The sequence below is a fragment of the Aquarana catesbeiana genome, linkage group LG03, assembly GCF_042186555.1.
Source record: "Aquarana catesbeiana isolate 2022-GZ linkage group LG03, ASM4218655v1, whole genome shotgun sequence".
Classification (NCBI taxonomy): domain Eukaryota; kingdom Metazoa; phylum Chordata; class Amphibia; order Anura; family Ranidae; genus Aquarana; species Aquarana catesbeiana.
In genome coordinates this window covers 546,105,158-546,120,474 of record NC_133326.1, presented here as the reverse complement: position 1 = coordinate 546,120,474, position 15,317 = coordinate 546,105,158, and the positions used below count along the sequence as shown (strand labels likewise).

At 44.6% G+C, this 15,317-nt stretch overlaps 1 protein-coding gene across 1 annotated transcript in view; it reads left to right on the top strand.

Moving 5' to 3' along the window:
* The first annotated feature begins 12,287 nt into the window (after window positions 1-12,287).
* Window positions 12,288-15,317, top strand: part of LRP6 (LDL receptor related protein 6) — a 143,936-nt gene continuing 140,906 nt past the window's right edge. Inside the window, exon 1 of the mRNA XM_073621513.1 lies at window positions 12,288-12,496. Within this exon, the coding sequence (XP_073477614.1) occupies window positions 12,439-12,496 (58 nt within the window). The 5' untranslated portion in view covers window positions 12,288-12,438. The remainder of the gene's footprint in view (window positions 12,497-15,317) is intronic.

Sequence of the window (15,317 nt, the reverse complement as noted above, 5' to 3'; positions counted from 1 at the left end):
AAGACACAACGAAGGACCAGATACGCAAACTTACACCCACACATACACTAAGGGGGTGGGATCGAGTCCTCACACAGGCAGTCATGTTGTTAAATCCTAGGCCAATAGCCAAAAGCACACCATATGAGAGGATGGTAGGGGCTGGGGCACATATTCCACAGCTAGAGTGCAGAGTTCCGTATTTATGTAAGGTTCCTGAAAGAACAGGGCTTAACAGATACCATGTTACTGCTTCCCATAACATAGAAACCAAGAGTGACGTATCTGAAGCTGAAGCCTATCTAGGAATGAGAGGGAATCTGGCAGGAAGGTTTGAAGTTACATTTGCATTGGCAGGTGAGCTTGAAAACAGTGGCTGGGACTCTCACTAGTTAGTGGATACTTCTCAGCAAGAGTGGAAAGTGAGGCTACATAACATCAAACCTTCCAAAATAAACAGCAGTGCTCTTCTGGGAAATACCAGTATATTCCCTCTCCTCCCTATTGATGTTCTTTGGGAGTTTCAGAAGTGGGTACAAGCAGGGGGCAAAGTGTTGGTCAGATATCCAGGCAAAAAGCCATTTAGAGGAGAGATTGTAGCTGAAGGACTTGGATCTACTGTTTATGTATTATTAGAAGGAACAGATAATCCGCTTTGTTTTCCACTCCACAGGCTGACTCCGATTTGATCCATAGGACATGATGGAAAGAATGATGGAAGATCGCAAGAGCTGTGGAGAGCAAGGCCTTGATGTATTACAAGCCTGGACTTGTTTCTAAAGAACTTTAGAATGGAATTTCTAATGAACAATTAGTTAAAGACTCAAACACCTTCTCAATGACAGAAATATGGGAAGTGTTGCATTCAAGGAAAATTAATGTTTAGACTGAGTTTTCTTAGTGATGAAGTGATTTTCTGTGTGTAGTCTGAGAGAAAAATCAAGGGCGGAATGTGTTGCATTTGATATCAAATATAATTTTTCTATAAGACCCATAGCATTCTGGTGTCACAGAGACAGACTTTCTCAAACAAATGTTGTTGGATACAATGGGAATGTAGATATCATTGCTGTATTCCTTTGGCAGTTTGAGAACAGTCTATTGTCTCCATAGCTACAGTAAACAAGTAAGACATTACTTGTTTGAGATTCTTTCAGCTCTCAAACTGAAAGAATGACTGTTGGATTACTGTCAGGTTTTGGCTTGAGTAGACAATGGGTACATATTGTTGTATCCAATTGACAGTTTCAACAGTCCATTGTCTACACAGCTAAAGTAAACAGGTATGTTTTCTGTTGTTTGGTAACTATGGTAAACAGCCTGGCACATAAAAGGGGGATTCAGGCATAAGCTAGTAACACACACACACATCATCATGCTTTGAAGATCAGAAGCCACTAAGGATACAAGAACAGTGCCTGATCCTCCAGAAGAATCGTTGCCAATGGAGATCACGAACATACAGTAACAGAAGATAAGTAACCTTTAAGTGTATTTGTACTGGTATAGACCATAGGCTGTTCATTTGCTAGGCATTTTGCTTGTTATAGATATCTGTTATGCCCCGTACACACGGTCGGATTTTCCGATGGAAAATGTCCGATCGGAGCGTGTTGTCGGAAATTCCGACCGTGTGTGGGCTCCATCGGATTTTCCGACACACAAAGTTGGAGAGCAGGAGATAAAATTTTCCGACAACAAAATCCGTTGTCGGAAATTCCGATCGTGTGTACACAAATCCGACGGACAAAGTGCCACGCATGCTCAGAATAAATAAAGAGATGAAAGCTATTGGCCACTGCCCCGTTTATAGTCCCGACGTACGTGTTTTACGTCACCGCGTTTAGAACGATCGGATTTTCTGACAACTTTGTGTGACCGTGTGTATGCAAGACAAGTTTGAGCCAACATCCGTCGGAAAAAATCCTAGGATTTTGTTGTCGGAATGTCCGAACAAAGTCCGACCGTGTGTACGGGGCATAAGTCTTGTATTGTATTCCTAAAATTGTAATAGTTTTGTATGTACAGCATCTTTGTATAGTAAAAGCACATTTACACACTGCAGAAATCTCAGCTTCCTTGCTTATACCACAGAGTAACCTTGCTAGATAGATGCAAGCAAAACAACCAACAATGGTGCACTATTAATAATAAAATTGCTCTAATTTTACGTCCATTTTTTTTACTGATCTTAATAAAATTGCTCTGTGCCTCTTTCCCATCATCCTTCCTTTTGAGCACTATTGTCAATTATAGTTGACAAGCATTGGCAGAATACAAGTGGTACAGGAGCTCCATAGGCGCACTGTCCCTTTAAATTTAGTTTCTACTTCGGGATTTATCTTATCTGCACATTGTGTATTTTGTGATACAGTGCTTTGAAAAAGTATTCATACGCCTTGAAATTTTCCACATTTTGTCATGTTACAACCAAAAATGTAAATGTATTGTATTGTGATTTTATGTGATAGACCAACACAAAGTGGCACATAATTGTGAAGTGGAAGGAAAATGATAAATGGTTTTCAAAATGTTTTACAAATATGTGAAAAGTGTGGCATGCATTTATATTCAGCCCCCTAAATCAATACTTTGTAGAACCACCTTTCACTGTAATTATAGCTGCAAGTCTTTTTGGGGGTGTCTCTACCAGCTTTGCACAGCTAGAGAGTGACATTTTTGCCCATTCTTTGCAAAACAGCTCATGCTCTGTCAGATGTGATGGAGAACGCCTGTGAACAGCAATTTTCAAGTCTTTCCACAGATTCTTAATTGGATTTAGGTCTGGACTTTGACTGGGCCATTCTAACACATGGATATGCTTTGATCAAAACCATTCCACTGTAGCTCTGGCTGTATGTTTAGGGTCGTTGTCCTGCTGGAATGTGAACCTCTGCCCCAGTCTCAAGTCTTTTGCAGACTCTAACAGGTTTTCTTTTAAGATTGTCCTGTATTTGGCTCCATCCATCTTGCCATCAACTCTGACCAACTTTCCTGTCCCTGCTGAAAAAAAGCATACCCACAACATGATGCTGCCAACACCATGTTTCACGGTGGGGGTGGAGTGTTCAGGGTGATGTGCAGTGTTGGTTTTCCACCACACGTAGCGTTTTGTCTTTAGGCCAAAAAGTTACATTTTGGTCTCATCTGACCAGAGCACCTTCTTCCACATGTTTGCTGGGTTCCCCACATGGCTTCTCGCAAACTGCATACGGACTTCTTATGTCTTTCTTTCAACAATAACTTTCTTCTTGCCACTCTTCCATAAAGGCCAGATTTGTGGAGTGCACGACTAATAGTTGTCCTGCGGACAGATTGTCCCACCTGAGCTGTGGATCTCTACAGCTCCTCCAGAGTTACCATGGGCCTCTTGGCTGCTTCTCTGAATTAATGCTCTCCTTGCCCAGCCTGTCAGTTTAGGTGGACGGCCATGTCTTGGTAGGTTTGCAGTTATACAATACTCTTTCCATTTTCAGATGATGGATTGAACAGTGCTCCGTGAGATGCTCAAAGCTTGGAATATTTTTTATAACCTAACCCTGCTTTAACCACTTCCCGCCCGGCCTATAGCAGAATGATGGCCGGGAAGTGGTTCAGTTATCCTGACCGGGAGCCATATGACATCCAGCAGGATAAGCCATGATCGCGCACCCTAGGGTCCCGCAGCGTGGCGATCGGTGGTGCTGCGTGTCAGTCTGACACACCGCATCACCGATCTCGCTAAAGAGCCTGACGGAGGCTCTTTACCACGTGATCAGCCATGTCCAATCTTGGCTGATCACGATGTAAACAGGAAGAGACGTTTATCGGCTTTTCCTCACTCTCGTCTGACAGACGCAAGTAGAGGACAGCCGATCGGCGGCTCTCCTGACAGGGGTGGTCTGTGCTGATTGTTTATCAGTGCAGCCCCCACGCAGATGCCTGCCCAGGACCACCAGGATGCCGCCAGGACCACCAGGGATGGCCACCACACAGGAAATCCAGGTATGCCACCCTAGACCACCAGGGATATGCCAATCCTTGCCCAGGCAGCTGCCAATCAGTGCCCATTAAAAATGCCTGCCAGTGCCAGTACCACCAGTGATGCCTATAAGTGCAATCTATCAGTGCCAGCCATCATTGCCCATCAGTGCCACGTATCAGTGCCCATCAGTGCATAGCAGTGCCGCCTATCAGTGCCACCCATAAGTACCCATCAGTGGAATCTTTCAGTGCCCATCGTGTCGCCTATCAGTGCCCATCAGTGCCACCTATGAGTGCCCATCAGTGCCGCCTATCAATGCCCATCAGTGCTGCATATCAGTGCCTATCGTCAGTGCCATCTCATCAGTGCCGCCTTATCAGTGCCCATCACTGTAGCTTATCAGTGCCCATCAGTGAAGGAGAAAACTTACTTTTTTACACAATGTTATAACAGAAACAAAGAAAAACTTTTTTTTTCCAAATTTTCGGTCTTTTTTTATTTGTTTAGCAAAAAATAAAAACGGCAGAGGTGATCAAATACCACCAAAAGAAAGCTCTATTTGTGGGAACAAAATGATAAAAATGTTGTTTGGGTACAGTGTAGCATGACCGAGCAATTGTCATTTAAAAAGTGACAGCGCTGAAAGCTGAAAATTGGCTTGGGCAGGAAGGGGGTAAGTGCCTGGTATTGAAGTGGTTAAACTTCTCCACAGCTTTATCCCTGACCTGTCTGGTGTGTTCCTGGGCCTTCATGATGCTGTTTGTTCACTAAGGTTCTCCAACAATCCTCAGAGGGATTCACAGAACAGCTGTATTTATACTGAGTTAAATTACACACAGGTGGACCCTATTTACTAATTAGGTGACCTCTAAAGGCAATTGCTTCCACTAAATTTTAGTTAGAGGTATCTGAGTAAAGGGGGCTAAATACAAATACACGCAACACTTTTCAGATATTTTTTTGTAAAAAATGTTGAAAACCATTTATCATTTTCCTTCCACTTCACAATTATGTGCCACTTTGTGTTGGTCTATCACATAAAATCCCAATAAAATACATTTATGTTTTTGGCTGTAACATGACAAAAGTAGGGAAATTTCAAGGGGTATGAATACTTTTTCAAGGCACTGTATGTGAGATTTATTTAAAGTTTTTTAATGGTGCACTATTCTTTTTACTAACATCATTGATGGAGCACTCTTCTTTTCACTGACATCTATGATGGGAGCACTATTTTTTTCACTGACACCAAAGTGAAACTATATTCCTTCCTCTGACACCAAGGATAGTACACTTTTCCTTCCTCTGACACCAAGGATAGTACACTATTCCTTCCTCTGACACCAAGGATAGTACACTATTCCTTCCTCTGACACCAAGGATAGTACACTATTCCTTCCTCTGACACCAAGGATAGTACACTTTTCCTTCCTCTGACACCAAGGATAGTACACTATTCCTTCCTCTGACACCAAGGATAGTACACTATTCCTTCCTCTGACACAAATGAGGAGTAATATTCATTTCACTGACATCAATAACTGAGCTATTTATTTCACTGACACTTACAATGGGTTAGTATTCTTTTTACTGACATCTATCATGGGGTACTATTCTTTTCAATGACACCAATGATGGGGCAATGTTCATTATACAGACACCTACGATGGGGCACTACTCTTTTCACTGACACTTACTTACGATGAGGAACTATTTATTACACTGACACTTGCGACTAGGCACTATTTTTTTCACTGACACCTACAATGGGGCACTTTTCCTTCTCTAACTGACCAGCGCATTTTACTCACATTAACCAGGCTTATTTTCAGTCCCCCCCCCTGATAATTGACAATGGGGCATTTTTAATCTAAACTGGCCACAGTCTGGCCCCTCAGCAGTTTAAAGGACAGTTTACTAGTCCTTTGTTTAAAAAGTTTGAGGATCTCTGAATTAAAACAACCTATCAACTTAATTCTAAACACTTGAACTGACCCTAACCCTCAGTTCACACTGCTGCGACTCCATTGTGCGATTTCCAGTTTGACTTGCTTGCAACTTTCATGCAACATTAAAGTCTTTGGGATTCTAAGTCGCACCAATGTCACATCAGAGCAGTGCAGGATCCTTTTTAAAAGTTGCTGCGACTTTAGTCATATTGATTGGATTAGCTGCCATTGAAATAAATGTGATGTCACTTGTCAGTCATGCGACTTTATGTGTTGCAAGTTGTATAGCAAGTCGAAGCAGTGTGAATCAGGGCTTTATCCTAACCCAAAATCTCAACTTAACCTGCACCCTAGCACTTGACCTGTCAGCCAATATAGAGGGTATGTATAGTCTGTAGACTACACAGCTAATATATGAGATCGACATTATCTGCTTGTCGTCCGCCCTGTAGCAGCTTTACTGCTGCAGGGCAGTGGCAGCTGTGCACTGATCACGTATAAATATGTGATCCCGCACCTCTGGGTAGGGGGGCGCGTATGCACGCCGCCACCAGCTCGCTTACGCAGTGATTACACACAGCAGAAGCTGATTGGTGAGTGCTGGGTATTCAATGTCAGTCGTCAGGCAAAGGCACAGAACTGCGATCTGCCTATGCAAACAAGGCAGATCGTCGTTCTGACGGAGGGGGGGGGGGGAGGGATGGAGTTTGTGTCCCTGCAAAGCAGGGAATATATTCCATCTCTTCCTCCTAGTAAAAGAACCTCACTCAGTATAGTAAAACACTGGCTAGGCACACAGTTAACCCTTTGATCGCCTCTGATCCCCTTCCCAGCCAGTGTCATTAGTACAGTGAGAGTGCATATTTTTAGCACTGATCACTGTATTAGTGTCACTGGTTCCCAAAAAGTGTCAGTTAACGTCAGAATGTCTGTCGCAATATAGAAGTCCTGCTATAACTTGCTGATCACCGACATTACTAGTAAAGAAAAATTTCCCATTGTTTGTAGGTGCCATAACTTTTGTGCAAACCAATCAATATATGCTTATTGGGATTTTTTTTTTTACCAAAAACATGTAGCAGAATACATATTGGCTTAAATTTATGAAGAAATTAGATTTGTTTTCATTTTTATTGGATATGCTTTATAGTAAAGAATAGAAAGTAAAAAATATAGTTTTTTTTATTGTCTGTCTTTTTTTGTTTATGGCGCAAAAAAATTAAAAACACAGAGGTGATCAAATACCACAAAAAGAAAGCTCTATTTGTGGGGAAAAAAAGACATACATTTTATTTGGGTACAGTGTCACACGATCACGCAATTGTCAGTTAAAACAATGGAGTGCTGTATCGCAAAAAATGGCCTGGCCATGAAGGGGGGTAAATCTTCCGAAAGACAATTGATTATAAAGCTGATAACAGGAAGTATAGTGAAGTCTGTAGAAGATGATATATAGCCTATGTCTGACTTGTAGTATATGCTGGACTTTACACATCTAATATATGAGGTATAGTATATTAAATAAATCTTTTGCAGCTGATGTGGTTATATCAAAATTCCATAGATATTATGTGGCTGATATTTAAGATATAGTGTAGTCTATAGATGTTATATAGCCTGATGGACTTAACACATCTAATATATGAGGTGTGGTATATTAAATGGACCTTTTCCAGCTAACACGTGGCTATACTAAATTCCATAGACATTCCCGTGACTGATATATGAGATATAGTATACTTCAGGGACCGGATACAGATATGTGAGGTATATCATACTACATAGATACTACTCAATTGACACATGTTATATATAATACTATACAGACATTATATATAGTAGTTGATATAATAGGTATATATACTGTATGAACGTTATATTGGTGATATAAAGTATGAAATACAGAACACAATATAGACTTTGTATCTACAGTATATGATATACAGTATACCGGTTACAATACACGGTGTGCACATTTTATAGAATATTAGAGCCCTTTCACACCAAGGTGCTTCAAAAACCTCCTAAAATGCCTTAGCGTTATTACCGCGTTTTTACAGCGTTTTAGGGGCGTTAGCGGTAAAATTAACGCAACGCTGCAGGCGTTTTAACAGCGTTTTTCAAGCGTTATTGAAGCATGTGTTATTGATGCTATCTTTCTGCTTGCATGTTTATCCTTTGTGATAGCATGTAAAACAAGCAGTGTCTTGTAAAGTAACAAGCAGTGTCTTGTTTTACTTCAAATCTTCATTTTTCTGGGATTCATTCTTTTTTTTGGCACTTTAATTTTGTTTTTTTGGCACTTTGATGGTCTGTTTAATCATTCTGACCTTCCCACAAGTTCAGTCCTGTTGTTATAGATGCTCTCTTTTCTGCTTGCATGTTTACCTTTTTGTGAGATCATGTGAATTTTCTACAGCTCAGGGCGGATTATAGGCGCTATTCAGGCGTTTTTACAGCGTTTTCAATTCTTTTCAATGGAGAGGGGCGTTTTTGAAGCGCTTTTTTCAACGCCCAAAAGCTGCTCCAAAGATGCTGCTTGCAGGACTTTTCTCAACGCCGCGCCAGCGCAACACCTCAGTGTGAAAGGGTCCATTGAGATGCATGGGGCGTTTTATGAGCGTTTTAATATCGTTATTTTTAGCGCTAAAACGCTGCAAAAATGCCTTGATGTGAAAGGGGTCTTATATAAGGCATATGACACTGCATAGATATTACATGATATATGAGATATAATCTCATCTAATAATATTCACTGTTTGGATATTATAAAGGTGATCTATGATGACATAACACTGTATGAGCATTATATAGGTGATGTATGAGGTATAAAACAATGTATGGTCATTATATAGATTATTTGTGAGGTATCGAACACTGTATGGTATTATATGGGAGACGTAAGAGGCAAAGAACACTGTTAGGTCATTATAATAATGTGGAATAACACTGTATGGACATTAAATAGGTGCGATATTAGGTATTTAACACTAAATTATTATTATTATTATTATACAGGATTTATATAGCGCCAACAGTTTACGCAGCGCTTTACAATATAAAAGGGAGACAATACAGTTATAATACAATAAGATACAAGAGGATTAAGAGGGTCCTGCTCAGAAGAGCTTAAATAGACATTATATAGCTCATAACGTTGGTATACAACACTGTATGGACATTATATAATGTACATAATATATATTGGGTATAGAACATTATATAGCCATCATATGAGGTATAGAGCACCGTATGGATATTATATAGGCAATATATGAGGTATATAACACTATATGCACATTATATAGGTGATATATGAGGTATAGAACACTGTATGGACATTATATACAGTAAGTGATGTATAAGGTATATAACACTGAATGGACATTAAATAGGTCACGTTGGTATTATTTACTGTAGCACTGTATGGACATTATATATGTGATATATGAGGTATAGAACATTTTATGTACATTATATAGGTGATATATGAGGTATCATTGCTCTAAATGGCCATTCTATAGGTGCTTTATGAGATAAATAACTTTGAATGGACATTATATACTGTATGTCATATTTGTGGTATATTACACTATATAGGCTTTACACTGTAAAATACTGTATGGATATTATAGAGGTGATATATGAAAAATATAAACATTGTATGGACATTATATAGGTAATATATGAGGTGTAGAACACTATGGATATTAAACCTGTGATATATGAGTTATGGAACACTGTATGGGAATTTATACGTGATATATGAGATATATAGCACTGTATGAATATTACATCGGTGATATATGGGTTATAAAACACACCATGGACATTATACATAGATGATATACTGTATGAGGTATAGAACACTATATGCAGGGCCGTCTTTGCCGCGGGGCAGCTGCCCAGGGCCCAGTCATTGTTGGGGGGCACAAAGCAGTTGCCCCTTGTGACAGCACTCCTCTCCCCACGGCCGCTCAAACCCCTCCCTCCTCTATACATCGATCTCAATGAGAGAGCAGAGGAGGAAGGGGCGGGGAAGCTGCATGAGCGCCAAACGCTATAGAAGAGGAGAGGAGGGAGGGGCGGGGAATCTACACAGAGAGAAGCTCCCCCTGACTGGTAGCCTGCACGGACACACTGTGAGTACTCTGCAGCTCCACTATGAAATTTTCTAGGTGGTGGCAGAGGAACTGGGGGGATCTCTGAACTGGGGAAGAGAGCTTTGTACCCATATACAGGCACCCCTCAGCCCTGCACTCCGCACACAGTGCACCCCTCAGCTCTGCACACCCCTCAGCCCTGCACTCCGTGCACCCCTCCGCTTTGCATTCTACCCACAGTGCACCCCTCAGCCCTGCACTCCGCGCACCCCTCCGCCCTGCACTCCGTGCACAGTGCACCCCTCAGCCCTGCATTCCGCGCACCCCTCCATCCTGCACTCCACGCACCCCTCAGCCCTGCACTTCACGCACCCCTCAGCCCTGCTCCTCACACACCCCTCAGCCCTGCACTCCGCGTACACCTCAGCCCTGCACTCCACGCACCCCTCAGCCCTGCACTCCGCGTACACCTCAGCCCTGCACTCCACGCACCCCTTAGCCCTGCACTCTGCGCACCCCTCAGTCCTGCACTCCACGCACAGCGCACCCCTCAAACCTGCACTCCACGCACAGTGCACCCCTCAACCTTGCACTCTGTACATAGTGCACCCCTCATCACTGCACTGTAATGATGTGCTGTATCCTCTAGCACCATCGAGTGGTAATGATGTGCAGTAACCTTCAGCAACCAGTGTTAATTTTGGCAGCAAATTTCGATTTAGTTTTAGTCTTAGGACTAAAATGGAATTTTAGTTTTAGTCCCATTTTAGTTTTCTGCAATTGTTTTGGTTTTAGTCATATTTAGTCAACTAAATCTCCAGTACATTTTATATTTTAGTTGAATAAAATGTCCTACCTTTAGTCAACTAAAATCTCCAGTACATTTTAATCAACTAAAACTCATTTTAGTCGTCTAAAATTGAATGGGTGTAATTAAATTGTAATGCATTAGTTAACATTTCTCTGCAATTTCCAAACTCATTATATACTGCTGGAGTGAAAAATCTCATCTGTTATTATTTGAGGTATGAACATGCACTAAAGGCCAGTGTTAATTTTGAAGTCAAATTTCAATTTAGTTTTAGTCTTAGTCTTTTGACTAAAATGCCATTTTAATTTTAGTCCATTTTAGTCTTTTGACTAAAATGCCATTTTAGTTTTAGTCGTATTTTAGTCATCTCAATTGTTTTAGTCGACTAAAATAGTATTCATTTAGTCGACTAAAATGTTTTAGTCATTTTAGTCGACGAAATTAACACTGTCAGCAACAAATCAGTGAACAGTAATGATCTTCTGTAATTTCTAGCAACCAAGTAGTGAGGAACAATAATGATGTACAATAACCTCTAGCAACCAATCAGTGAGTGGTAAGGATGTGCAGTAACCTCTAGCAACCAATCACTGAGCAGTAATAATGTGCAGTCACCTCTAACAACCAATCAGCACAGCAGGCAGAAATTATGTGCTGTAAGCTCTAGTAACTAATCACTGAGCTGTAATGTGTGCTGTAACCTCTGGCAACCAATTGCTGCCTGCTCTCCTGCAGTGAACTGATTTTGAGTCTAGCTGCTATTTATTGTATGTCTCAGAGTGTGGGCTTTGGGGGGCAAAAAAAAAATGTTTGCCCAGGGTCCATTCAATATTAAAGACAGCCCTGACTTTATGGATATTCTCTAAGTTGTATATAAGGTATCTACCACTGTGTGGACATTATAAAGGAGACATATGAGTTATGGCATTTATAGGCAATGTATGAAATATATAGCAGCATGTGAATATTATGTAGGTGATATTGATATATGAGGTATAGAATACTATGTGGACATTATATAGGAGGTATAGAGCACTGCCTGGCGTTATATACTGGTGATATATGGGGTCACTTAATTAGTGGACATGAGGTATAGGCGAACACTGTACAGTATACAGCCCGTGTACGGACACAGTATGGAGCGGGCTTCTCATACACAGTGGCTCCCTGTGAGGCTCTATGGAGACTGGCTCTGCCCGCTTTCCTCTCCTCCTAGTGCAGAGCTGGGAACCGCATCCCTCCAGTCCGGGGATGAAGATTCCTCCTCTCTCAGGCTAGGCCCGTGAAATGTAGTTCCGGCTCTATGCGGGGGAAGGGAGGAGAGAAAATAGTCCTTGTGGAATTCCGCCGGGTACTCGGGCTCTGCAGCTCGGTGGCAGATGTGGCGATTATAGAACATTGGTCGGGGAGTACGGGTGTCCCTACCGGGTTCAGAACCGCCGAAGCCTAGCTAGGAGCGGACGGCCCGAAGAGACAAGGAGAAGTATCAGTCCGCGGCAGGAGGGGGGAGCCAGGCGGGAGAGGGGGAGGAGAGGAAGCTCACACGCATCATGGAGAGGCCGGAGAGGGGCAACCGGGGGAGCCGGGAGCACTGAGGAGCCGCCGCCATGTCCGGGCCCCGCCGGTAACAATATGTGGAGCGCCGTGCTGAGGAGCCTGCTGCTCTGCGGCCTGGGCTGCCTGCTGAGGGGTAAGTGATGTCCGTCCGGGGCTCTGTCTGAGGGACACCCAACCGGGTCAGGGGGGTCCACACCGAGGGAGGAGGGGGACTGGCACCTTACCAGGGGATGGAGGGACTGGCACCATACTTGGGAAGGGGGGCTGGCACTATACCGAGGGGTATGGAGGCTGGCACTATACCAGGGGTTAGGACTGACACTAATACTGGGGGATGGGGGGCAATCTGGCACCATGATGGGGGGGTCTGGCACCATACTGGGGGATGGGGGGGGTCTGGCACCATACTGGGGGATGGGGGGGGTCTGGCACCATACTGGGGGATGGGGGGGGTCTGGCACCATACTGGGGGATGGGGGGGGTCTGGCACCATACTGGGGGATGGGAGGGGGGATCTGGCACCATACTGGGGGCCTGGGGGGGGATCTGGCACCATACTGGGGGCTTGAGAGGGGGGGCGCTGGCACCATACTGGGGGATATGGGGAGAGGAGATCTGGCACCATACTGGGGGATGGGGGGGGGTCTGGCACCATACTGGGGGATGGGGGGGGTCTGGCACCATACTGGGGGATGGGGGGGTCTGGCACCATACTGGGGGATGGGGGGGGTCTGGCACCATACTGGGGGATGGGGGGGGTCTGGCACCATACTGGGGGCTTGAGGGGGGGGGCGCTGGCACCATACTGGGGGATATGGGGAGAGGGGATCTGGCACCATACTGGGGGATGGCGGGGGGGGATCTGGCACCATACTGGGGGATGGCGGGGGGGGATCTGGCACCATACTGGGGGATGGCGGGGGGGTCTGGCACCATACTGGGGGCTTGAGAGGGGGGGGGGCGCTGGCACCATACTGGGGGATATGGGGAGAGGGGATCTGGCACCATACCAGGGGATGGGGGGCGCTGGCACCATACTGGGGGCTGGGGGGGGGGGGGTGCTGGCACCATGCTGGGGGATATGGGGAGAGGGGATCTGGCACCATACTGGGGGATGGCGGGGGGGGGCGCTGGCACCATACTGGGGGATATGGGGAGAGGGGATCTGGCACCATACTGGGGGATGGCGGGGGGGGATCTGGCACCATACCGGGGGATGGGGGGCGCTGGCACCATACTGGGGGCTTGGGGGGGGTGCTGGCACCATGCTGGGGGATATGGGGAGAGGGGATCTGGCACCATACTGGGGGATGGCGCCGGGGGGGATCTGGCACCATACTGGGGGATGGCGCCGGGGGGGATCTGGCACCATACTGGGGGATGGCGCCGGGGGGGATCTGGCACCATACTGGGGGATGGCGCCGGGGGGGATCTGGCACCATACTGGGGGATGGCGCCGGGGGGGATCTGGCACCATACTGGGGGATGGCGCCGGGGGGGATCTGGCACCATACTGGGGGATGGCGCCGGGGGGGATCTGGCACCATACTGGGGGATGGGGGGGGTCTGGCACCATACTGGGGGCTTGAGGGGGGGGGCGCTGGCACCATACTGGGGGATATGGGGAGAGGGGATCTGGCACCATACTGGGGGATGGGGGTGGAGGGGATCTGGCACCATACTGGGGGATGGGGGTGGAGGGGATCTGGCACCATACTGGGGGATGGGGGTCTGGCACCATACTGGGGGGAGGGGAGGGGATCTGGCACCATACTGGGGGATGGGGATCTGGCACCATACTGGGGGATGGGGGGAGGGCTGGCACTATACCAGGAGTAGGAGGATGTTGAGGGCTGGCACAATACCAGGGGCAGGAGGAGGAGGGGGGAGACTGGCACTATACTAGCGGCAGAAGTAGAGGGAGATAGGGACACTAGCGATAGGAGTTGGCAACTGGCATGGCATCATAGGCAGAAAGACCAAGTTGAGAAGTAATAAAATGAAGTAGGGTGGAGGGGTGAATGTCGGCTGTTATAGTGCTGTGTACACTGCAGGCTGGTCAGCTATGATTTGGGCTGGATTTTGCCATCTGACTGCTGATAACCCTGGTTAATGTTTGTAGACCTACTTCTTGGTCATCAGAACTGCCAACTCCTTCTAGATTACTTTTATCTCTTGGGACTGATGGTCTCTTGCACAGACAGAGCCTATACTTTGTGCAATGTACTAGCAACCTTCAGTAGGTAAAAGATGACATAGTAAACATGAGGGGGGTAGGTACTTCTCTTGGCCTTTTGAGTATTTTAATTGATAAATTAGTTTTTTACATTTTTCTTGCAGCCATAATAAGATTGGTTTTGAAGAGACCAGTGTATTGCAGACCTTCTCTGCTGTTTTTTCATTTTAAAGCGGTATTAAACCTAAAAGCAAATATTTACTATACTGGAGCCTACCAATTCCTAGATGTAATGGCTTTATTCGTTTTTTTTTTTTTTTTTTTTTTTTTCGCATGTCCTACAGATATAGCAGTTAGAGGATTGAGACAAACCATTTAGCATGGACAGGGGTGCTTACAATGGTCATCTTTTATTTATTCATATAAACCCTTTTTCCCAAAAGGAAGAAACTGTTTGCTGTAACTGCTTAAAAAATGTGAGCTGGAGTTTGACTTCAATTTGTTAGTGTATCTAAATCTGCTAGTGTATCTAACACAAAGGTGTCTCTGTTGCTCCTTCATCTAGAGTGGAAGCTCTCTAATAAAGGGGGTTCAGATCACTAGGTGAAAATAGAAGTAAAGTAGCCTAAAAAACAAACACAGATACCACATCTAAGGACCGGTAAGCTGCAAAATTTCATTTATGGCTTTGGGTAATACACTTTAAGTCTGGAATAGTTGCTTTTGTCCTATTTAAAAGTTTAGGTAATTGCCATTTCCACTTGAGATCCATATAGAA